General features: G+C 38.1%; 1 protein-coding gene across 11 annotated transcripts in view; it reads left to right on the top strand.

Annotated features, from left to right (window-relative positions):
• The window catches only part of IQSEC1 (IQ motif and Sec7 domain ArfGEF 1), a 342,853-nt gene that overhangs the window by 138,128 nt on the left and 180,390 nt on the right, over positions 1-24,335 (top strand). For 6 of the 11 annotated variants that reach the window (XM_038186147.2, XM_038186144.2, XM_038186149.2 and 3 more), the window contains exon 3: positions 21,099-21,185. The exons of 4 other annotated variants lie outside the window; for them this stretch is intronic. In XM_038186147.2, coding sequence (XP_038042075.1) covers positions 21,099-21,185 — 87 coding nt within the window. Of the gene's footprint in view, positions 1-12,060; positions 12,398-21,098; positions 21,186-24,335 lie in introns of those variants that run through there. One more of the 11 variants, XM_038186156.2, reaches the window with a different exon arrangement.

Below are 24,335 nucleotides of genomic sequence, written 5' to 3'. Positions count from 1 at the left end.
ATTTGCATAGAAAAGAGACTAATGAGTTTAGACAACCTTATGTTTGAAAGACTTATGGTTAGAATTCATTATAATATTTCTGTGGGTTATGCTCCTATACAATTGCATATTGTATATAGAAAATTCATTTGAAAGCATTCATATTTTGTATTTCTGGAAGAGCTGAATAAACATCTTATTAGTAACATATTACAATTGTTTTATTGATGATGTAATAATAAGGTGAAAGTGGTAGTGAAAATATACATGTATGATGTGTATACTACACTCAAAATATGTTAAGCACCTCTATTTCTTTTCAGACATTACTTAATGTAATATTATAAAGAAAAACTTACAAAATTGCTTTGTTGTGGGATAAACACTGATATCCTTTCTCTGGCTATACTTCTGGTTCTGTGCATAGCCCTGAAAGCATGAATTTAGGTTTCTTAAAAATGGATACAGTTCATCTGGTAGATGTGTGTTAGGGCAGATTTGGGATATTGGCAGGTACCACTTCAGAGTGCTAACATCTCATTCCTGTTTTGCTTCAGAGAACACAGTCTGTGTGTATCATCACAACTCCCAATGGCTTTAAAAACAGAAGACAGTTTTGGGGTGTTTGCTGTTGCTGGGTTGTTTGCTTTGTTTTGTTGTTGGTTGTTTTTGGTTTTCCACTTAATGCACCGAATACATTTAACATTACAGATAAACCTGTTCTCTGTGCTGAGAGGCCTGTATTGCAGTGGTGCTTCCCCTTCTGTCGGGCTGCTTTGAGCCACATTTAAGTGTGAATTCATCTCGTTGCAGCACACCTTAATTCCCAGGCTAAATATCAGCATAAATGCTTTCAGTTAATGTGCCTACCAGAGCTGGCTGGAACTTGATCCTCAACAAATAAAGCTCATTGTAGAGACTGGAACCACATAATCTGTCTTGGGTCTAAGTAAAATTTTACTCTTGAAATACTAATCTACTGCTGTAAAGAAACCTTTTTAGACATCTACATAAATACAGAGTTTAGACAACTACATAAATACAAATTTAGTGTTGCTAATCTGTTACCTATAATGAAAAAGAAAAGAAATGTGGGGAGAAAGGAGTAATTCTTTTGAAGATTTTCTTTCTATTTGGTCTAGCTAACTAGTAACTGCAAGGAGGGCAGTATGTTCTTGTTTCTAATACAGTTATACTATTCAGAAGTTGGTAGGTGTCATATGGAGGAGAATTGAAATGGAATAAACATATTTTTTACATATTAATCATTCTGAATGCTGTTATCAGAATTTCTGAAGTTGTTTCAAACAATTTCTGCATATAAATCAATAATAATAACTTGTTCCATGAATTAACTCTGTTCCTTCAAACTTTCAAACAAGTTGCCCCTAGGCTGAAATGCTCAATAGGTCAAATTTCTACTTGAAATGTAAATGTCTGCTAAAACTATCCTGCAAAAAATGACCCATTTCTGTGGATTTAACAGCAGATGTTTGCTAGGAGCTGTGTTATTTGTTTGCGTAGGTCTGAAAAGTAATTTAAATTGCTGAAATATTTGTTGTTAATATTAATCACTGAAGAGTCCTAAGCAGATTGAAGTTTAAGAAAGGGATGCAGTAGATTACACATTGGAAAAAAAAAATTGCGTAGAGTTTTTTAGGATTCTTCTAGCAGAGCTCAACTTGTACTTTATGACGTGTACTGCCAAGGTCATTAGCATCCAGTATAGCTGCTCTCAAGCAGGCCTGCTCTGATGGTGGCTGGCTTCCAAAAGCCTCTCAGAGGAGAAGCTGGCCAGCTACTCCTGCTCCGGCTGCCTGCGAGAGCAGCTGTTTCACCAGCCTGATGCCTCTGCTGCATTGAGGAATGCTGGCCAAGTCCACTGTGTCTGTTGCCAGAAAAAAATAACTGGCAAATGGTACTCGAGAGGAATTTTTTGTGTCTACAAGTGCGTATTCTGTAGTCCTTGTTAGCCAATGACTTTTCTGTGTGCAAACTTGAATGCAGTTATCTTTCGTACTCTGCGCTCTATGTGTAGAGGTATTTTACTTGTTACGGCTATTGCAGAAGGGCCTTGAGGGGATGGATACTTGATTTTTTTCATTTACCCTTAATTCACCAAGGAAAATACTGCTGCTAATCCCTGTCTGTAGACATATTAGAAGCACCAGAGAACCAGCACATACATGTAATAATAATAATAACTGCACAATTCCAGGCTTTCTGAGAGTTTTGGACAGTACTGCGTGCTTCTGAGAGCTGTTCCTTATAAAACTGAGCTTACTATAAACCAGCCTTTCATGTCCTATATTCAGTTATTGAATTAACAAGCACTCCAGTTTGAAACCTTTAACTCCATAATCAGCTCTCTAATCTGACATTTAACAGGCCTCAGAACAGAGCAGAAATTGAAGCATGATCTTTGGATTCTTGTGTTAATCTGGACTCAAATCTGATATGCTTCAGGAGAATGCAAGGAAGAATAAGAATAATGTAAATTGAATATTGATGCTTTTGAATATATAGGGCAATACATGAATCCATAAAGTGGATTTTTAAATTTTCCATTGTGTTATAACTATCACTAAGTACATATCCTAAATATGCATGACTTCATTAATAAGTTTTACACATTTGGAATACCTGACCCCCTGACATTTTCTGCAGATAAATGATTGTCTTGAAGATTATAGATGCTTTTTCAGGTAAAGCTTCTCTGAAAGTTTCATGGCCTGATGCAGTGGTTCTATATGCACACAATATTGACTAACAGAGATTTTTTTTTCTCCTGTGAAATTCTCTTTGCCTTGCTCTTCTCCTATAAATTATAACTTCAAGTATAGGCTTGGTGTGAACTACCTTTTCACATTTTTCTTCAGCATCAGTCATTTCACTGAAATGTTCTTTGAGGGCTATACTTATTTGAAACCACTGAGTTGATGGTTTCTACATCATCAAACAGCATTAAACTGGTGTGTTCACTTGCACATGCTCAAAACTACTGGATGTCTTCAAAAATCCCTTTGACCTTCCTCCAAGTTGAAAATCTGCTTTTAAAACTAATAAAGAATACGCATGATTTATAGATGTCAAGGATGATACGTCACTTCTGAGGTAGGAACCCAGGGACTGCAGTTCAGCACAGACTGATTTATATCATCAGATGGTGACCCTGCCCTTGACCCCACGCCAGGGCAGGGTTCCTTTGCAGTTCCCATGTTTTTTGCCGTGGGCTGTTATCTCCTAATGCAGTCTGTCAAGAACAGTGCCACGAGCTGCTGCAGCAGAGTGTCATGTAAATACAGATGACTGGATGTGAAAGAAAGTTGGCAATTTTTCATGCGCTTTAATAGGCTGACACAGCAAGTAGCTTGTGGTGGATGTACAGGTAGTTCAACTCAGCCAGCTCAGCCTGTTCTTGACACTGTGGCTGCCACTCAGCCCTACCATGTGTGGTCATGGTAGGATGAACTATGCAGTAGTAGTGATATTAAAGTTGAGATAAACAACAACAAAAACTCTCATAATAATAGCTCTGTACATTTTTCATTTGTAAATTCCACTACTGTTATGTCCCAAATGTAGCCAAATTGCAATAGTTTAGCAGTCAGGTGCTCCCTAGAATTTCCAGGGCACGGGATTTCAACAGCCATAAACACCCATGATTCAGGAACTCAGCTGTGATTTTTTTTTTATCATCTCCTCAGGTTCTTCTAGAAGCTAGTGGGGCATGTAAATTATATGCTCATTGTTGTACCAGTGATAACTTATTGCTTCCGTCAGCAATGCACCCATGAAATCTCCAACTAGATTTCTGTTTATATTTACCCTGGGGGGAGAGGTGGCATTGGTGTATTTATTAACATATTGACATATTTATTGACATCAATTGTCTTCAGTCTTGTCTATTTAATTACTATAATTGATCATCTGAACCAGTAGATTCCTGCTCTTTGCCCCAGCTAATAATTCTGGGGCAAACACTTGAATTTGTCTACGTGGTAAAATTGAGTCTAGTTATTAAAATTGAGTCTAAGCTCCTTATTGTGAAATGTGTCATAGGCTGGTTGCCAAAATAATTAAATGACCATTAACTTGTAATTTTTCCTCCACCTAAAATATTTATTAAGCTCAATTTTTATTAAAACAATGAAGGACAAAATATTTAAAATGCCTTCACAGTAAATGAATGCTAAGAAAAAATAATGAATTGCCAACTTATTTTTATGTAGCAAAAATGAAACGACGGAAATGTCTGTGTTATGTAAGATCTATTGACTAGCAGCTGAAGTCAACAGAGTTTAGAGACAGAAATAAAGCACACAATTAACATGAATAAAGGATGTAGGAAATACTTCTGAACTTTGATTCTTTTTAAATTTTGGTATATTTATTTTCTTTACAGCCCAATTGAATGCCTTTGTGAGAAGATAGCCTGGATTAGCTAGCTGTTGGGTGAATGACTTCATAACTCTGGGTTAGGTCAGAAATATGTATCAACGAAAAAGAAAAAAACACATCTGCATCATTTAGTAAGTTGTGGTATCCTGAGGTATTGAGACACATTTTTTTCTTATCTCTTAAATAATGTATTACATCACCCATTAGTTTGCTAATGTTAGTAAAATATCTTACAGTGACAGATATGCATTACTTAGACCAGAAGATCTGTAGGAATTAATTACATCCTGCTCATTAGAGTTCATTCTTCTGATACTTATTTGCTATTTTATACCATCCCAAATACTAAAAAGTGAATGCAGCAAATTTTATTTATTTATTTATTTATTTATTTTTGTTTGGTTTGGTTTGGTTTCAGTGGTTTCTTTTTTCTTTTGTTCTTTTTTTCTCTCTTGTGTTTTTTTTTTTTTGTTTGTTTATTTGTTTTGTTTTGTTTTTGTTTTTTGTTTTTTTGCATTTTCAGCTTCATTGTCCAAAGGGTGATGGAATGAATCTGAACAAATATTTTGTACTTACATTCTTTCCCTTATTAACTACAATGCTATATGTCAAATTAATAGTAGCAATTAAACTATCTAAACTCTGAAGAAACTTATTTGCTTTCCAAATACCTATTACAGTGTGATTCATTATCAGTGTATTGTTTTATTAAAGAGGACAGCAGCTGTGACCTGATATCAGGAAGCCCAGAAGAGTGACTCAGGCCAAAACATTGTACTTAGTCCTTGCCTGCAACTGTTTCTAGGCCGTGTTCCAGGTATTCCTGCTGCTGCTTAGATTTGGTGCATCTGAAATAGTTCCGTCTTGGATTCTTCCTATGTGTTGTGAGCTGTTATTCAGTTATGCTCAGGCCTGTAAATTTATAGACTCTTCTCTATTAGGTCTATATTCAAGTTGTAGTTGATGCCTTCAAGTCTATGGCATTTGGAGTATTGTCCAGTGAAGGGTGAGTGGTAAATATTACAGCTACAGAGAACTATTCCAAAGGTTTCTCAGGCTTTGTTGCTCTCTTAATAATAGAGAGGGAAAACAAATCATAAATTTAATCTCAAGTAAAATTGCAGTTGTACAAAACTTGCTTGAGAATGCTTTGTTTCATTTGTAAAGCAGTAAGTTTGGCTGTGAATTCAGAGCTGTGAAGTCTAGGGATGTCTAGTACATCTTTAAGTTACTGCTTGTCCTGAGACTTCACATTTAGGGTGATAATTCTGTCAGATTGTGGACAAAACCAGTATTTGAATAGGAAAATAATTTACTGTGAGAGATAAAATTCAGATTTTCCCTCAACTCCGTCCTTCTGCCAGTAATGGTGATGTTTTTTTATTGACAAGAGACGGTGGATGAGTTCAGCAGCTACTGACCTGGTGCTTAGCTGAGGCTCCATTGGGTGAGGAGCAGGGGCTGTCCAGAACAGCTGATCCCAGAAGACAGCCTGCTGAGAATTAGGGCCTGTCCATTTCTGGGAGAAGGAGAGGGATTTGGGGGCAAAATAGAGTAGTTTTAGTGAAACAATGGAAACAGGTTTGAAAGAATTAGAAATGGACAACTTGGAGAAATTCAGAAATGGTTATGGGACTGAAGAGCAAAATGTTTAATGCGGAAAAGGCATACACCAGGGCATTGTGGAAAAGGAGGGTTGTTTATTTTGTTTTTAATGTGGAAAAGATTTAGGCTCTGTGGCTTAATATGTCTATTACTTGTCTCTGAATCAGAGGCAAATGCTAGCAGGGAAAGTATTAGATTGAATAAATGCTTCTAACCATGTTAATGGTAAATGGAAAATATACGAGATAAAATAGATGGATTCATCAGCAACTGCCTATCAAAGCTCAGGACATACAGGAATAAAATTAATATTGTGAAGGACGTTCAACACAAGCAGATGTGTATCGACTGATCACTAACACATGAGCAGACTCCACGGGCTGCAGGGACCCTCTGCCCTGGCAGCTGTGGTTGCTGCTCCACCTCGGTGCTCGCGCTGATGTTTCTCAGAGGTTTTCCCTCACTACTTGCTGCCATGCTGTGTTTTTGCCCTTTCACAAAACTGCTGCCCCAGGGTGCCAGCAGCCACAGGCTCAGCTTTGCCCTGCCTCGGGTTCTCTCAGAGGCACCACAACCTTCTGGGACCAGCCGTGCAGGGTAACCCCGGCCTCCCCTCACGGAAGCCACCTGCAGCTCGTGGATGTTTTGGAGGAGACGTGAGGGACCTAGGAGGTCCAAGGTGGGCTGACCCCGGCCAGCGGCCAAACACCCAGCCTTGCCTTTTGCTTGCCCCCTCCTTCTCCCTCATTAGCCAGTGGGATGGGCCCCTCGACCTCCGTGTCCAGCGGTGTTTTGGTGGCTGTGAGGATGGCTGTGGTTGGGTCCCTGGTCCAGACATGGTGGCCTCGGGAGCGGTTTGGGCCCTTGTCCCAACCATGCTCCTCTGGGGCTGAAGAGAGGCTTGATAGGCACAAGCCAAGCCCCACATTCTCAGAAGTAGTTCACAGTCTCAGGTGGTAGAATGATTAAGGTGATATGTGGGAATTTTTATCCAGTACTGGATGTATTTTTCCACAGAAGTAATCACTACGATCTCCCAGTTACTAACAGCCTCTGTAAACAGCCTGGTGGTTGTCAGCCTTGTCTCTCCCTTCTACCCCAATATGCTGAGTTAATTCTGTTGTCAAACCCCTTAATACTTGAGTTTTTAATGTAAGGCATAGAAAATACCACTTTTCATGCTTTAATATCGTTAAAAGAAGCATATTTGCATCCCGTGTTCCAGGATATATCTGGTAGGTGCAACTTGTGTTCCAATACCAGCCAAACAGGAGCAGGACAGGAGGGGCTGAGGAAGGGCCACAGGAGCAATCAGGTGTAAGCAGTGCTGTCCCTCAGTCCCAAGCGCACAGCAGGCTGTAATGCTGGCTCTGGCAGCAGCATGAGAGCAAGGAAGTCAGGTACGTAGCTGTGCTGACCCTCGGTGAATCACAAGGAGCAGAGCTGCTTGGCAAGCAGACAAACTGTGTCCCCTGAGCCTTCCTGCAGTGGGGGAGTTCTGGGCCCCCCCTACAGCATTCACAGGGATACTGACACTTAAGAAATAGGCTTTAACAAAACAAGGACACTGAACTTTGTCCAGATCAGACTCTGCGCAGACTGTAAGTTATTTTGCTGAAGCTGTGGAAGTATTTCGTGACAGTGACATTTAGAGAATGACCCTGATGTCCAGAAATACTGATTAGTGTTAAAGTTATAAACTAACTTTTGGGGCCACGATCATGAGGACAAGTAGAAAAATGTCTCAGTGTTTAATCTGTTGAGATTTTTTTTTTTTTTTTAGAAAAGAAAAAAATCTTTGAAACAAAGGGCCAGAGTCTGATAGAAATAACATTGTAAAGCAAACAAGTTAGAACATGATAATAGAAAACACAGCTGCTCCTAATCACACTAGTGAGATCAAAATTAGGTTTTAATGGCTTTGTTCCAATAATTACGCTTTTCAGATTTGGAGTATACTTGTCTGGTTGTACACGTATATTCAAGCAGATAGGGTGAGACTTCATGGAGGGCAGGGCAAGGGGTAGGTGCTTTATGCCATGTGACTTCTCTTGTAACTTCAGCCACAAGGCTGGCTTGATCTGATTTTCCAAAATGAATAAATGGCTAAGTATCTTAATCATGCAGAGACCAACATGTAAATAAAATAATAAGCATGAGAAAACAAGTGATAACAAATAGCTGTGCGTGGTACTATATCCTAAATCGTTCAAGATGATTTTCAGCCTTCATTTAAAACGAACAAGCCAACAATTAGTAGAGGGTCATTTTGATTTGTAAATGTCATCTGGTGTATGAATTACAGCTCATGTGGTGCATAAGTTTTGGTGACCCTACAGAGGCTATCATGTATAGTGCTGTTTGACTTTGTTCAGGTGATTTATTTGTTGCTGTAATTAAAGGAACAGAAATCTGAGCAGAGAGAACCCATTTTTGGAAATGCTTCACTGGCTGCATACACAGATTAATAATGCTAGGAATTAGTAGAACTGAATGCTTACTGTGACATTCAGCACCTGACAAAACCCATAGGAGTTCTTCCCAATTTCAGTGTCTTTTCAGAGTCTTTCTTTGTATTTAATACTTTGAAATCAAACTTGTTATGGTAATAGTTTGGGCATCTTATATCTAGGACTTTCCACGGAGTGGTGTTGAATAACGTACTGTACCAAGTATCTTGCTGAGTGGACTTCATAGCATCAGGAAAAACTGTAACCTTCATGTTCCAAATCTGTCCTACTTACTATATTTTTCATATATATATATATATGTATATATAAAGACTTTTTGAAGTTAAAATCATAGGCTAGATAGTTGGTACACTTACTAACTTCACTTCATAGTATTCAATCAATTGTTAAAACATTTTAATTTCTTCTGCTAAAATACAAACATGGGCAGGCTTTATCATACATTTACACATCAGGACAACTTCATATGACCAGGGGAGAACTGATGAAGGTAATGGACTAAAGATATATGACCTCAAACAGCAACCTGAGCACACTCTTAACATATAGTATGCAAGTTGCTCTGTTACCTTGAATAATATGGTAGGGGCTCAGATGGGTTTAGAACCAGATGGTGGTTTTTCAGTTATCTTTTTCTGAATGCTTCAGACAGAAAACTTGAACAAAACACAAGACAAAATGCTATGCATAACAAAAAATTGATTCCTATTGTCCTGTCTAAAGTTAAAATTTCAATGCTATTCATTACAGAATAGGAAGGAATAGCTCTTATATTATGAATGCATCTTTCGTATGTGAAGAAAACATTCAGAAAGCTCAGTTACTGCTTTTGGGGAAGCTTGTTACTAAAACTGTTGTAGGAAACCTAAGTGAAGAAGCAGTAGGAATCACATCTAAAGATGTGTGGGTACAGAATTCAACATGCATGCAGCAGCTGAGAGCCTTTCTGTAGCATTAGCATTTGTGGAATCCAGATAATGCATCTTGTACAATTTACTTTTGCTTATTGATTTGGCTTTTCAGTCTTGTTTTTCTTACTCCTGAAAACTGGACTTTTGGAAAAAAATAGCTTAGGTGATTAACTGTTACACAGAACCTGGTTTAGTTATGGGACCAAAGTGTTTCCTTCTGAAATGATTATCATCCATTTAACACCTTTCTGAATACCTGAATAATTTATTCCTCATTTTTCATTCAGTCTGTGCACTGTGCTGCTGGACACCTGCAGAAACTAGATTTGAAAACAGAAGAATCAGACCAAGCTGACGAGACTGTTTGTATATCCTCTACCTTATAGAGCAGTGGTGATTAAGTTGTGTGAATTTAGGGTAGGTTGGAAAGCCATTTTATAGGACTCTTTATGGAAGGGCTTTATTTTCTTATCAGACATTTATCTTTGTGATGTATTGATTGCTGTTAGAAGGTTTTGGCTGTGATGTGCAATTTCACAGTACATGTGCACCTTTTAGAATTTCTTCAGTGCTTTGTATTTAGTATCTGTTAAGAATGAGGTAGCATTTAAATCATGGAAAGACTTCTCTGGAAAATGGAAAGATACCTTTCAGCTGTCTTCAGTGCAATAGAAAAAAAAAACACACTTGATTCTGTGAATTTGTGGAAACGGTGTTTAGCTTGCAAAATTAGCAGATACCAAGCAATTATGTTTCAGTTTTGCAGTGTTATACATGTGTGTATTCAAGGCGTGGATGCTTTAAATCAGGCTTACAACATGGGATGGGGACATTTTGCTAGGGAGCCTGGTCCAAGCCATGAGCCTGCATTAGACTTTCAGGATCAGCCTCACAGCGAAGGTTTTGTGAGCTTTGTAAATAAATCTGTTTCGGAATTGCCACATGAGACAAAACTGTATAGTACGCTTTCTGCAGTGTGGGGCAGCGTCATGTCAAGTGTATGTTTAGACAGATGTAGCTTTCTGAAAATGAATACCGATTAAGTACCTGTTGATGCAGTATCCAAGCATTATGGGCTAATTACGAGGGGAAATGGAGAACTTTGGGACTCATCTCTCAGTTAGTTGCGGTTTCCTATTGCACCGATGTAGCTCTACCACATGGGGGTGACACTGGGGCTGTGGCTTCCCTGAAACTTCTATAATTGGCCATAAAATGTATTTTGTAGTGATGGAAGGGGTAAGATGATTAGGTAAAACTAAATGCATGTCAGTTAAATAAGATTTTGATGTTGGTTTCCAGAGGAGCAGGAATTGGTGTGGCAGATACATGGGGGTGGGGGAGAGTTAGAAGCTAATTGCTCAGCTTTAGGCAGATGACTGACCAAAGGGGAGCAACTTGGGGTGTTTTTAACAAAAGACAGTCCTTTGCAAATCAGTTTTATATAAAGATCACCAGAAAATCTCATGCCGTACCTTTTTCTTATTGTTGTTTTTTCCCAAAGTTACCTAATTTAGCAGCATCTCTGACAGTTCATGCTTCTCTTTAGCCTGGGGAACTTCATAGGTAATGCTGTGATAAGTAGCATTTGGCTGACCACCTGCTCTCTCTTACTCTGGCAGTATTACAACTGGCTATGGAACGGCTATGAACTGATCACTTGACCATGGCAAATGAGCTGCCCTCATCAGTGTGTTCTGGTATATATTTAACTTAATAATATGAGCAGATGGTCATTATATTGATTCATGAAGCAAGGGAGGAAGCTTGGCTATGTTGATAATGTAAGGCCTTAGCACTGAGCTTTGGAGTGGGGCAGTAAGCAAGGAAAGGAAAACGGAACTTCTTAAATTTTATTTTTGAACAAAGAACTACCATGGACAGGAATTAAATAAACCAAGGTTGTGACTCATCAAGCCTGGTCATTTACCCGGAGGTAGAGACTGTTAGTGGTTACTGCACAGGAATGATGTTGCTGAAGTCCTTGCATCACTGATGGTGCTTAAAAAAGAGGGGAAGGCAATGGGAGGGCAGTGTCTTGCAGCTATGAAACTTCTCACTCTGGCATTGCTATTAATGCTGAGTCTTTTAAGGAAATATTGAAGGAAAAGGTCATATTTAAGTAATAGTTTGGTGATTTTTACAAACAACTACTTTGCTAATTGTCATCCTATTAAATATGGTAAAACTGGATTTAAACATGAAGCTAATTTTATTAAATATTCAGCAACTATCCTTGTTAGCTGAACTAGTAAGTTTACAAATTCCCAGCTTGGATCAGCTCAAAGGATCAGCTTGATTTAGTTCTTCATTTTGTAATTTGCACATGAGAAACGCTATGCACAGAAGAGCATTCTCCTGAGCAGGAGCTTAATCTCGTGTTTTGGTTCCTGTTTCTCCTCGTTGCTGATTAGCTTTGCTGTCTTATCGGTTTATGTCATAGTATGTGACTATAAATTGACTTTGCAGTGAAGAGGGAATACGGTTTGTCTTCACAGATGCTGCTGTTACCATGGAGATAAAAGGACCAATGGCCTTTTCTTGGTTTGGACTGTACTACAGTGTTCATATAGAGACGGTGCATTCGAAAATGCATCATTCCGTGCTTTTAAATTCCAGTCTAAATACCAAATGAGAAAGCATATTATTTTTTCTTGGTGATGAAGTTTAATAATAAACATAGATTTGGGACTTATTCTGGAAGCAGAAAGCAAGCCCACAAGGATTGTGAAAACAATGTGGCTGGTTTATGCTTGCTAAACCTCCTCTCTGGGAAAAACCTTTTGGCTTTGCAAAATATAACCCTGTAGAGCCTTTGGGTTTATCTGATGCAGTGTTTGATGCTGGTTACATCACCAGCTTACTTATCTGTGATGTTCCTCTGTGGCTGATCTTGAATGAGCATGTAAAAGCTGTGAATGTGATTCTTTTTTTTTCTTAAGAAAGCTTTTCTACCTCAGACTGCTTGAAAGAAAATATAAGTACCAAATCCACAACACATTCAAGGATGGCTTGCAGAAGGTGTTATTTGTGAGTACCTTTTCCTTCTTCATCTGTCATCACGTCTCTGATATCTGTGTTGAGGATTCCAGAAGTGGGAGTAGTGATCAGTTTATTGTTTGGTAGGTTTCTTTCCACGAACCATTTTTAGGGTGTTACCTTTTTGGCAGATGAATGATTTCTATATTAGAAATGCACAGATGATGGTTGTGTTTATGCATGTGAGTATTTAAAGATTTAACCTAATGAAAGTGAATAAGCCGATATTAAGCAGAAGAAAAGAAAATAATGAGAAGAAAAAAAAAAAAAAAAAAACACAACAGTTTGTGTAAAAGCAATGTAGGATGCTAGGTATTCTGTCTATGACGAGTCAAGAATCTCTTCCATTTTGTTTGAATGCTTTGTCATATGAAAGTATAATCTGTCTTTTAAATGCATAAATACTTACAGAAAGAAATGGACTACAGTCGTAAAGCAATATAACATCAATAAAGCAAAATACCGTTGTGTTTTTATTGTGGTATGTATGCTTGCTCGTATCCTAAAGATGCATTAATTGTTTATTATTTACTTGAACAGTTTCTCAAACATTACAGTCATCACAGCAGGAGTTTAGTATTTTGTTCACTGAATGCAGCACAGCAGCTCTTCACATGAGTTGTCACGTTTGGCAGAATGGCTGAGTGTTTATCCACTTGTAGCCAGAGGAAGGGCAATGCTAAAGTTTGCATACGATTTGTGGCATCAGCATACAGCTACATACAGCAAGCACAGTGAGCAGTTTTATTCGGCTGAATTCTGGTGGTTCCACATAACCCTTACTCTGAGCTTTCTCTTAAAGTGTAGTGCAATGTTGTTTCACTTGAGATAAAAATCAGAACACAATACACACAACTGTGCAGTTATGTTGTCCTCTATCACCCACCCTCACCTCCATCAGTGGTTCACTTCTAATCCACTGTTTTGAAATGGCTGTACCTGGTGTTTGCATTTCTGAACTCTGGTTAAAAATCCTCTGCCTTTCAGGTTAAATTTAGTTTTGCTGAAGGATCTTACATTAAGGAGATGCAGTTGTGGTCTGTAGGTGTTGTCAATTATTTTAATAGTGCCCATGAGGGTCCTAATTGAGTAAATCTAGCTCATGTTCAGTAGCACTTTCCACATGCGGACGTAGTAAGTTCAACCATTCAAGAGTAAAATTGCTTGTAATGAGAAATGAGAGTATTGAAATCTGTTCTTAAGTTTTCTTGAGCCTTTTGTTTTACAGAGACTGTATGAATAGTTAAGTTGAAATGCTTGAAAATGAGTGAAAACTTGGAACTGTACATAGGAAGTTCAAACAAGAAAAGTACGTTTGGAAAACAGGTTGTAGTCTTCAAGGTATATATGGATCAGCTTTGAAATAATGCCTTATGTTTATACAAGGGAGAAGTCATTTATGTTAGACTCCATTTTTCTTTGAGCGCTGTGATTCTGGGATTTTGTGACTCTCAGTAGGGGACAGAATTTCTTACAGTGTTTATCGTGCAGTGTTAAAGAATATCTCATCTCTGTAGGTTACTTTCTTTAACAGCGATGATGCAGTCATTTGTAGAACCATTTTGTGCCATATTTTCCTATATTACTGCTTACGTTTTTGATATCTTTTACCTGCCTCAGCACAATGCTGTAGAAAACAAGATGTGAACTATGACTTCTGTTATTCTGAATGTTGACTCATCTTTAAGAATGAGAAGAAAGTAAATGCTAATAGTTGAAAAGAAGAAAAATGTAAGCCTAGGGCTCTTTTAGAACCAACTCTGTAGAATATGTATGGAGAAGGGAGGGGTTATATACACACAAATTCTTCATATTCTTTAAAAATGATCTGTTCCAAACTGTAATAACATATGTTAAGTAGTTGGAGAGACAAGCTTGTTAATGCATGAGTTAGTTTGAAGAAGATTTAAATACGTTAAGTCTTGTTGACATTCTAGTAATATACACACTAAGGACTTTTACGTTTTAAAACACGTCTTTTTTACATTTTACATTTGAAATATAAAATGGAAAAACAAACAAACAACAACAAAAAAAGCCTGGATTGCTGTTTAGCTTTTTTAAGAACAGCAGCGATGTCAAACTACTAGGATCAGCAAAGCGTTGCTTTTTCAGATGCTACACTGAGTAGAGCATATGTCATTGTACCATTGTTTTAAGTAATAGGATTTACATTGCTGTAAATTTCTTATGGTGTATCTGTTTAATTTCATTCTTTGCACATTACTATTACTCCTTTTCTATGAGCATCAAATCCAATATATATAGGCACCAGAATTTAGATGTGGTTTTACTATGATTTACACTGTTAAATTATAAATGTGGCTGTATTCTCTAATGTGACTTGCACTTTCGTGAGAAATTCTGGGACCTATTTTAATGAAGTAAGAAACGTAGAAAAGATGAAGTGAATCTATCAATTTTCTGATTTAATTTAAAATGTTTATTTCCTTCTATCCTATGTAGCTTTGTCTCTGCTCTGTTTTATTTCGGGTTTTGAACTATATATTTTTTCTACAAATTTAAAAATGGAATAATAAGCAAAAATCATACAACATTTTATTTGTACTGTAAATTTCTGTACATCACCCTTCAGAATAGATATTTTGCATTATGACTTAATCAAAAGGGAAATAATGATCCTAATTATGTGTCTACATATTAACAATCTTAATTAAATTCACCCTAGTTAACAGTTAACCCACTACTAAAAACTGCCTAAAAACTGTGTGTTGGTCATGATGTAAAAGGATTATCTTTTGTCTGTTTATGTAGGCTAATGCTTCATTTTTACAAAACCAAAAAGTTAATAATAATTATTTTTTATGTAATGTTAATGAGCATTGTGCTATAGGATGGGGCAAAAATAACAGATGTGTGTCTTGTTTAGTATGTTGTGGTGGTACTGGTCTTGTTCTCCCAAGAGGAGATGATTATTTTAAAGACCTTTTGGTGGAGGAGAGGCCAGTGAAAGCCTACCTTATTTTATTTTATTATTAAATCTATCTATGGACACTTAAATTGGAAATACATAAAGGGTAGTATTTTTCCAAACATGAACCTATCAGTTTGCATTTGTATTGCAACATGTACAAATGCTGGTTTTTTCATCATCATCATTGTGATGATGACTGAATTTTATTTATTATTGAACAAAATTCAGTGGCCTGTACTCTAGTCTGCCTGTGCTTAATTGGGTTACACGACCACTGCGTGGTGAGGGGGGAGATGGAAGGAAGGAGGGAGATGACAACGTTGCAGGTCTAGAACATGTGGTTGTGCTACTTTGTGATGTCTGGCTGCTTTTTCTATTTGTCCTCCGAGTCAGGCTGCTCTGACAGGTAATTTGATTGATGTTTACTGGACATGATGCGTCTTCTTACCTTCCTGTGATACAGTGCCCAAGCTGTGTGCAGAAAGCTATCATGTTGGAAGGAAATGATAGGAATAACGTTCTGGAAAATATATTAGTTGTAATCCTTGATAGTGTGTGAAGATCTTTGCCATATAAGCTCAAAGGCCTTTTTTACATCTGTGACTGTAAAAGCATTTTTAGCATTTAATTTCTTGTAGTTGCTTTTCAATAAATTATGTATAAGACTGCAAGTAATAAGAACACTGTAAAAAAGCATAGCATTTTCCATGGGCCACCACTGCCTCTCCTTGAGTTACTTGACCACAGATTGCTGGACATGAAATAGGGCAAATTAAGTAAAAAAAAAAAAAAAAAAAAAAAAAAAAAAATCGTCAGTGCTACTTCAAAAGCCAAAATCATAATGTCCTGTGTATTTGGGCTGAAAACCTGAGGAGTAAGAGGAATACCTCTGATGCCAGAACAGTAGGAATTTGTCCTTGTGAATGTAAATGGGTCATCTGCTAGGTCACATCTTAGTGGATGTGTCTGCAGACAGCTACAGTCAAACTTAGGTTGAGGAGTTTGTATGAGTTGCCATATAAAGCTATCTGCCATTATATCTGCTGTGATGAATTTCTGAATTGTCTCGTGGGTGCAGTTAATGCATTGAAAGCCTTTCTTGTGTGATTAACCACATTCATTATCAAAATTTTATCTGGAGTCAATATAAGCTTGTGTTACTGTGATTTTTATTGTCGGCCACCTTTATGGAAGTCAGTTTGGTTTTATTTCAAATTTTATTTGTTTCTAAATGAATGATTAGGTTTATTAAATAAGCACAGGACAGACTTTACTTGTTCTTACCTCTGGTCTTTTCTAATCTCAGCTGTAGCCATAGCTCTGAGTTGAGATGAGGGAAACAAACAAACAAACAAACAACAAAAAAAAACCTATCAACTTGTACAATAATGTTATTCTTCATCGGGTTAAAATATGATTAAAATGCAAGTATTCATTTTATTAGCTGTAGGCATGAATCCAATCAAATAAATCACTCTAAGCTACCTCAGATGCCAATGAAGCGAATGAGTTTATATAGCAGATGAACTCGTCCACCACTTGTGCTATTTATAAGTCAGTTTGATGATGGATCTTTGTCCCCTAGCACCAGGCACACAAACCGACTTGGGCAGTTTCAGGAGGCTGTTCTGGTGCGCATTTTTGGTGGTACTTGTACTTCCTCACTAGAACACAGTACCTGATGGAACATGTACCAGAAGAAAAGGGAGAATACTGGCAGATGGAGGCGACAGATTGCTGCTTCGTACGAGGAAGAGGAACAGTGAATGTAGTAAGAGGGCTACAGAAAAATGTGGTAGTTAAGGTGAGCTGACGTACCTGCTGGTCCCGTCAGCAGCATTACAAAGACATCATTTCTTCTGATTCAGGCCTGTGCTAATACAGCTTTCCTAAGTACCCGTGAGACAATAGTCTCTTCTGTTTGAAAGCTGGTAATCTTGTTAGGGAGAAGTTCTAAGTAATGGTTTAGTAATTCCATCAATCTACTGACAGATTTATATACGGTTACAATTAAACACTGGCAGCATAAAAAGGGTTGGATACCACATCCTGCACTAAGCACCATGTGCCGTTCGGTTTGGAGGACAAGCCTTGCGCAGGCTCCCGGCATTTCTCTGGGTGGATGCAGTGTCCGCCACCCCGGGTCGCGCAGCGGCACTGCCCTGATCCCAGCAGCGGGAGGACAGCTAGCAGCCTGCTCAGGGCACGTTTGGGAAACCGATAGAGAATAGCCCGATGAAGCAGAAGTAATTAGAAGTAAATAGGTGGGTTCCCAGGTTATTTTAAAACCAGTATTGAGAAATATGTCTGAGTTTAGGAGGCTTGTTGGTGATTGTAGGAGAAAATGAGCAAATGTTGGCTTGTGGTTATAGCTTTCCGTGATAATCTAGTTCTTCTTATTTGTACTTCTAAGCAAGACTCTAGTCCTAAAATAATAAATACAAAGGGCTTTTTTGTTCTGCTGATGAATACAAAAGTAATGTTAAAATGAGTGGTTTCTAATGGCAAATATGGGAATTTATATAGAAGGTAAAGGAACAGTTAAACATACTTAGGGTCTGCATACTGATGTTGCAGCTTAGACTTGCTTAACGCTGGCCTCCCAAGGGAGATGTGATTTTGAAGTTTTATCATAGAATTTATTTTGGATTTAGTTCTGTTTTTACTGTATTAGTAGTCTGTTCTCATAAGAATTTAAAAATATAAATAAATAAAAAATTATCAGTGATTCCCTGTCCATGAGTACCTGGGGGGAGCTGGAAAAAACTGCCAGGAGGTGGGAAATTACCACAACATCCCATGGAAGCTTTGCCATGCTTTAGAAGCTGAATCGCCCAGAAGCAACATTCATCAATTGAGTCATTTGTCTCGTGTCAGTTCTGAAGTATCTGTTTGAACGTGAAGTACCATCGGCTCAAGATGCAAAACCTAAACAGGGCCAAGTATGATACTGTAAAGAGAGGCAGCGATCACTGCTCCTAATTTAAATATATTTCTTACAATGTCTTTAGCTGTCATGACTTAAATCCTTAAATCAATTCTATTTTGAGTGCAAACTTGTGTTGAAGGCCGATTGAAATATCTATCTTACAAGTTGTGTTGTTGTTGTGTTTTTTTAAAGTAACTTTAATCTTGAACTTTTCCTGATATAATTCAGAGGAGAAAATATGGAAGTATTGCTTTAGCATGCAACTAATGTACAAAATGCCACATACTGATCTTAAATTGTGTTGGTAGAAGGTGGATTTGCTTTGGGTAAAATCACTTTTCTGACGGGGCTGTAAGTCTGAGCATCACCTGTTATCAGGCTGACTGGGCACCAGTCAGTGAATCCTGGAGGAACCAAAATGCTTGGTCAAGATATCCCTGGATTTTGAAGTTTGGAGCAGAGTCCAAACCTCATGTCTGCTGCTGTAACTAGCTGGATAAAGAGCCCGGTGTCTCTGAGCAGGAAGGGGCTGAAATGTAGCTTTACATATTGAGCATATGTCTTTAACATCTGGAATGTTCTTGCTGAACCCAGCAATATGTGGTAACGTAATTACAAGTCTGCAGTTGAACAGTTTGTCATCTGTTTTGTCTGTTCCGTACCTGCGCCTGTAAGACAGTCGGGTGCCAGTGTAGTTGCTACCTGACAAACCTTTAGTGCTTCTTATTTGCTATCAAGGTGACTGGACTTTTGCATTTCTACCGCACCTTCGAAAAGAAACTCAAAGCAGTTGGGCTCCTAACCAGTCTTGTGCAATAGGTGAGTATTAACCGTAACTGCAGAGGAGGAGGCTGAACCTGCAGAGAGGACTTTTGTTGTTTTGGTATTTTTGGAACATGGGAAGGTCGGAGGAGGATACATTTCTGGAACCTCGTGGGCAGAAGTTTTGGGGATAGCCAGGAGCAAACTCTGTTCAAAATATTCTGTTGTGCACAAGTAGATCCAGGGAGATTCATTCATATGTTTACTGGCTTATTCTGTGAAGAAAATGCTATTAGTGAGAATAGAAAAACTTGTATAGGAGAAAAAGGGTGGGAGTAAGGGAGGCCTGGGGCACCCTCATGCTAATCTCCTTTTGCTTCTACTGGCAAACTTAGGTATTCACAAAGCAGGACGTGGTGATTTCATCAGTGTGATCCCTTTCCCTACCCAATGTGAGACTTTGTCATGCAGTGTGCACTTATAGCGTACTACCCTGGTTCTGTCAGTGTGTGGAGCAGCTTGTGTGAATATCATTTTTCTCTTGTCAGAAAATACAGCTTTTATGTGTTCTAACTGCTTTTATCATGGTCCATCATGTTTTTGGTAACGTTATCCATCTTCCTATGGAATCATTCTGGCCTTCTTTCTAAGGTGCCCAAAGGTGTCACCACTCAGTTTGCTCTGGGAGGCATTAGCAGGTTATGTCCCATGATGGCAATCTGCCCGATGACTGAATTGCGTTGTGATTGGCTTTCCAAAAGCTCAGGTACTTTACAGATGTTTCCATCAGTTGCCATCTTTAAACAGAAAATCCAACTCATCTTGGCTGTGCAGTTGCTGACACACAGTTGGCAACAGAAATCAGAACAGGTTGACCTTGCAGGGTTCCTTTTTTTTTTTTTTTTTTTTTTTTTTTTGAGGATTAGTGACCAATGCATTTGTCAAAAAGGCCAACATTGTTTTGCATAACCATTCTGTTTGGCTCTATGAGAGAGTGACCTCATAGGATTTGCTTTAAGCCTCAGGGATCCAGAAGAATCAAAATCAATCTCTTGACTCATTTGTCAAGATGCCAAGCAAAATGTGTGTGTGTACATACATACACAGTCTATTAAATAGTCAGCTTGGATTCTTTTCAGTAAATGAGGATTTTCAGTTTAATGGCTATTTCTTCCATGTGTACACACTGCAAGATTAGGAAATATTTAAATTTTATAATTTCTTAGAGGAATTATATGTTTTAGGAAATTTGGTTAGGTGGTTTTTTTTATGGGTGCCTTATTGTGCTAAATCTTCTTTAACGTTTCTGGGCAAAAACATCAAATCTGCTAAGTGTACTCTATGTTGCTTAAAGATCGTCTAAGCTTTACTTCGGATGCAGTACCTCATTGTTTTGCACCTCGCGTGTGTTTTTAACAATACAATCATTATCTGGACTGCAGGACATCTTTTGCGTTGTAAAACTTTTTTTTTCCTCATGTTTTGAACAAATGACATCAATTAAATTTGTATCGCACATTTCAGAATATTGTTTAAAATCTGGGTGAAGCTTAGATTCTTTCAAGTTTGTAAGTGGCGTATTGCAGCCTGCGTATAATTACTGGGCCTGAAGAAATCTTCTGTCCTTACTCATCCCATTGTGCCTCCTCATGTTTAAGCACTGCGTTTGAAATGCCATTAACAAAGAAACAGCATGACTGGTGCAGAGTAACATCCAAGTCTGAAGTTCCATTTCCATAGGAATTTTAACCCTTAGTGTTTATCTTTTGCCTCTGTTCCACACAGCAAGGCAAAAACAAAGTCTTAAATTGGCATTTTATTTTTATGTTGCAACAAAACTTTGATTCTTCATTGCAAGAGTTCATCACTGTCATTATTGATGTGTATATTAAACTACGGGACTACTTCCCTCCTCATTTCCTGGGATTCAGAATTGACAGCTGCATTTCAAATTTCATTCAAACTTATCAAGAGTTTCAAATATACCTACTAGCACCTGCTTTTCCCTAAAAAGCCCCTTTCTAAACACTTGGTGTTTTGACTTTGTGTTTTTCCTTGTGTCGTAGGTCTTTAAATACTCTGCACCAGTTTTGCTGTCCAGCTCCATTGTACCATACCCAGCTAGCTGTCCCTGCCACACACTCAGAGTACAGGTAAGAGTAGATATGGTCCACACACTTTTTATTTGTGAAGAGACATCGAATGTTATGATTTGACAAAAGAAAAGGAATAGCAGTTTAAGGTAAATAAAAAATAAATAAAATTTAAAAAAATAAATAAATAAAAGAAGGAAGAAAAAAGAATTGAGTATTAGGCAAACACACCAAACTAATTTTAACCTCTCATAGGGTAGTTATATTTGCTTCTCTCAGGCACTATTGAATGATACAGTAAAATGGCTTTCATGTGCTTTAAGAGGCACATCGCCCTAGACACTTCAAAAGGTAGGAAGAAGCTAACTGTAGGTTGAGTTCTCACATAACTAACATAGCAAGGCATGGAAATTTTCACATCGTTTATGTAGGATATTGTTCTTATGAGCAACACTGGTTTTTTCTCCTGCCCCCAAGTATTTCATGACAGAATAGCCATGAATGTAGTGCTCTCAGGGTCAGAGGCATAGACCTGGAAAAGGCTCAGCATTGCTTTTTGATTTGAATGGAAGTAAGGGTTTTTTAACTATAAATGCTGAGCAGAGGCTGCCCTACGTATATCAGAAATATACGGTTTCCAGCCAGTAATGTTTTATTTAACATAGATCTCTTTACTGACTGTGTGTTTTCCAAGTTCTCTTTGATGCATGTGGACAGCAGTAATTACACATCTTAATACGAATCACTGTCAGTGCCAGAGCGTTTTAGTCATCTTATAGAAGCATCAAAGGATAGGTAACCAAAGTTACTAGAAATGTGAGAACTGTTAAATTGTGCATACATGTCATGAAAAAAAAAAAAAAGCATTTAACTTTTACTTTTTGCTATTAGTGATTAACTCAGTGATAATTGCCAGCTCATGAATACTATTAGTATCAAAAAAATTAAGTCTGGTGCCGAAAAATCAGCTCACTTTGCACTGGTAATAAGGAAACACAAAACCAAACACTGAATCCTAAATCTGTAAATGCATAAGCATACTTCTGATTTTAATCTTTCATGTCTTAGTAATATCTAACCATGCATGCTTGGATCCATCCCTTTGTTTTACACTGGAACATCAGTTTGTATGATTTTTTTCCTTTCATCAGAGCTCTTAATTTTATTTGGTGGTAACGAATCTGTAGTTCAGTTGTAAGACAACTTCAACTTGAAGTATTCCTTCAGTGAGGAGCAAGACCTCAACATTATTAGATTCCCATTTGCTTTTTATAAGGCTTCTGTTTTTTTTTCTCCTTAGATTATAATGCCTTAATTTTAAGGGTTTGTTAGAGATGTTCCTATAGAGACGTTGATGGGAAAACCAGTTGTTTCTTGAACGTTTTGATATCTTGCCCCATGTAGGTTATTATTCATATCTCTAATATATTTTCTGGAATTAAAAACTTAGAGCAGTTTAAATTAAAACTTCCCTATTCCATCACTCATAATAAAATGGTTGAGGGCAGGGACTGGATATGGCCTTGTTCTTCTCTTAGACCTTTTCCCCCACCCCAACACACAAGTTGCCTGGGTAAGATGATTTTTTTCCAGGGGTGGTATAGTTGGGAGTGTGTGACAGGGGCAACCAGCTGCAATACAGGGCTGTATCAGCAAGAGCACAGCCAGCAGGCAAGAAGCATTTCTTCTCCTCTGTCAGCACTTGTGAAACATCATCCCTAGTATGTCTAATAAGGCATCAGGATACTGTGCAAATCCAGCAGAGGGCCACCAGAGTTGCTGGGCACTGGGGCATGGGACAAGCGAGGAGAGGCTGGGAGATCAGGGAGCTGCTCCATGTGGAGAAGAGGAGGTTCAGGGCTGTTACGGGCATTATCTCCTTAACGGGAGAGGATGGAGAAGGTGCAGCCAGCTCTTCTGGAAGGTGCAAAGGGCAGCGTGAGAGGCAGCAGATGCAGATTGCAGCAAGACAGATTCCAGTTAGACACAAGGGGAAGCAAGGGATGAATGTCACTGTGAGGGTGGTCAAACTTCGGTACGGGGTCAGACAAGAAGATGATGTCTCTGTCTCCACCGATACTCAGTCAGCTGGATGCAGCCCTGAGCAACATTGTGCAGCTGGCCCTGCTTTGAGCAGGGGACTGCACCAGACACTTCAGAAGTCCCTTCAAAGACAAATTATCCTGTGATCTTAAAGCACTCGTCCTTTAGGAAAGGAAAAAAAAAAAAAGTGCTGGATTTTTGTTCTTTGCTGGACTGTTGAATTTATTTTCATATTCTCAGTGATGTGAATGCTGTCCCAGGTAGCATCCTACACACACGTGGTGGTGTGTTTGAGTCAGGCAGTTATAGTCTTCCTTATCAACAGCTCGATTTTTGAAGCCGTTGTATCCAAACCGATAGTTGCAACCTGACACCGCTGTATCTGCAATACCTGCCGAGTACAAACTATGCTCATTTTTGTAAAAGCCCTGAATACAGTAATCCTCTTGCTGTGAATGAAAATCAGCTACTATAATGCTAGCACAATTAGGCTCCTAATTTCCACATACATTTAATAGTATTAAACTTAGCTTTTGGTCTTCCCATTTATCAATTTATAAATAGAAATAATTGAAAACAATTCAGACAGAAATGGATGCTTCATTCTAACTTCAGATTTGAGGTTTTATTTAGAAAATACACAGAGGGATTAATTTTGTAGCCCTGAATTAAAAATTAAATTTGCTCTGAAAGAAGCAATTAATGAATGCACTACAGTGAAATCTGGAGCATCTCTGATTTGCTGTTAGCTAATTGCTGGATGTTTTATTCACTCCAGCAGTTTTATTTCTAGTCTAGATGATCTTTGGCATCTGTTTTGAATTGTTAATAGGAAAATAATGCATTTTTAATAACTGCAGCTATTGCAGTAATCCCTTGCTTGCTCATTTTACAATGTTCAAAATAGATAGAAATAAAATGAGTTATCTTACATTCTCCTATTGTAAGAAAAATCATAGGAAGCCTATGCACATAACATACTTTGAGCTAGTTATGTTTGTGTTCCAGTTAGCCCATATGCCTCCTATGTTTGTTCCTTTTGATTTATTCTTGTTTAGAAGTTGGGGAAAAAAAATAACGGTAATGTCTCTAGCTTGGCTTCCTTAATTCCCTTTCTCTTCCTGCCTCCCAGTGCCTTAAACATAATGTACCCTTGTTCAAAGTTGC

The sequence above is a fragment of the Anas platyrhynchos genome, chromosome 13, assembly GCF_047663525.1.
Source record: "Anas platyrhynchos isolate ZD024472 breed Pekin duck chromosome 13, IASCAAS_PekinDuck_T2T, whole genome shotgun sequence".
NCBI lineage: Eukaryota > Metazoa > Chordata > Aves > Anseriformes > Anatidae > Anas > Anas platyrhynchos.
This window is presented reverse-complemented; position numbering and strand designations above follow the sequence as displayed.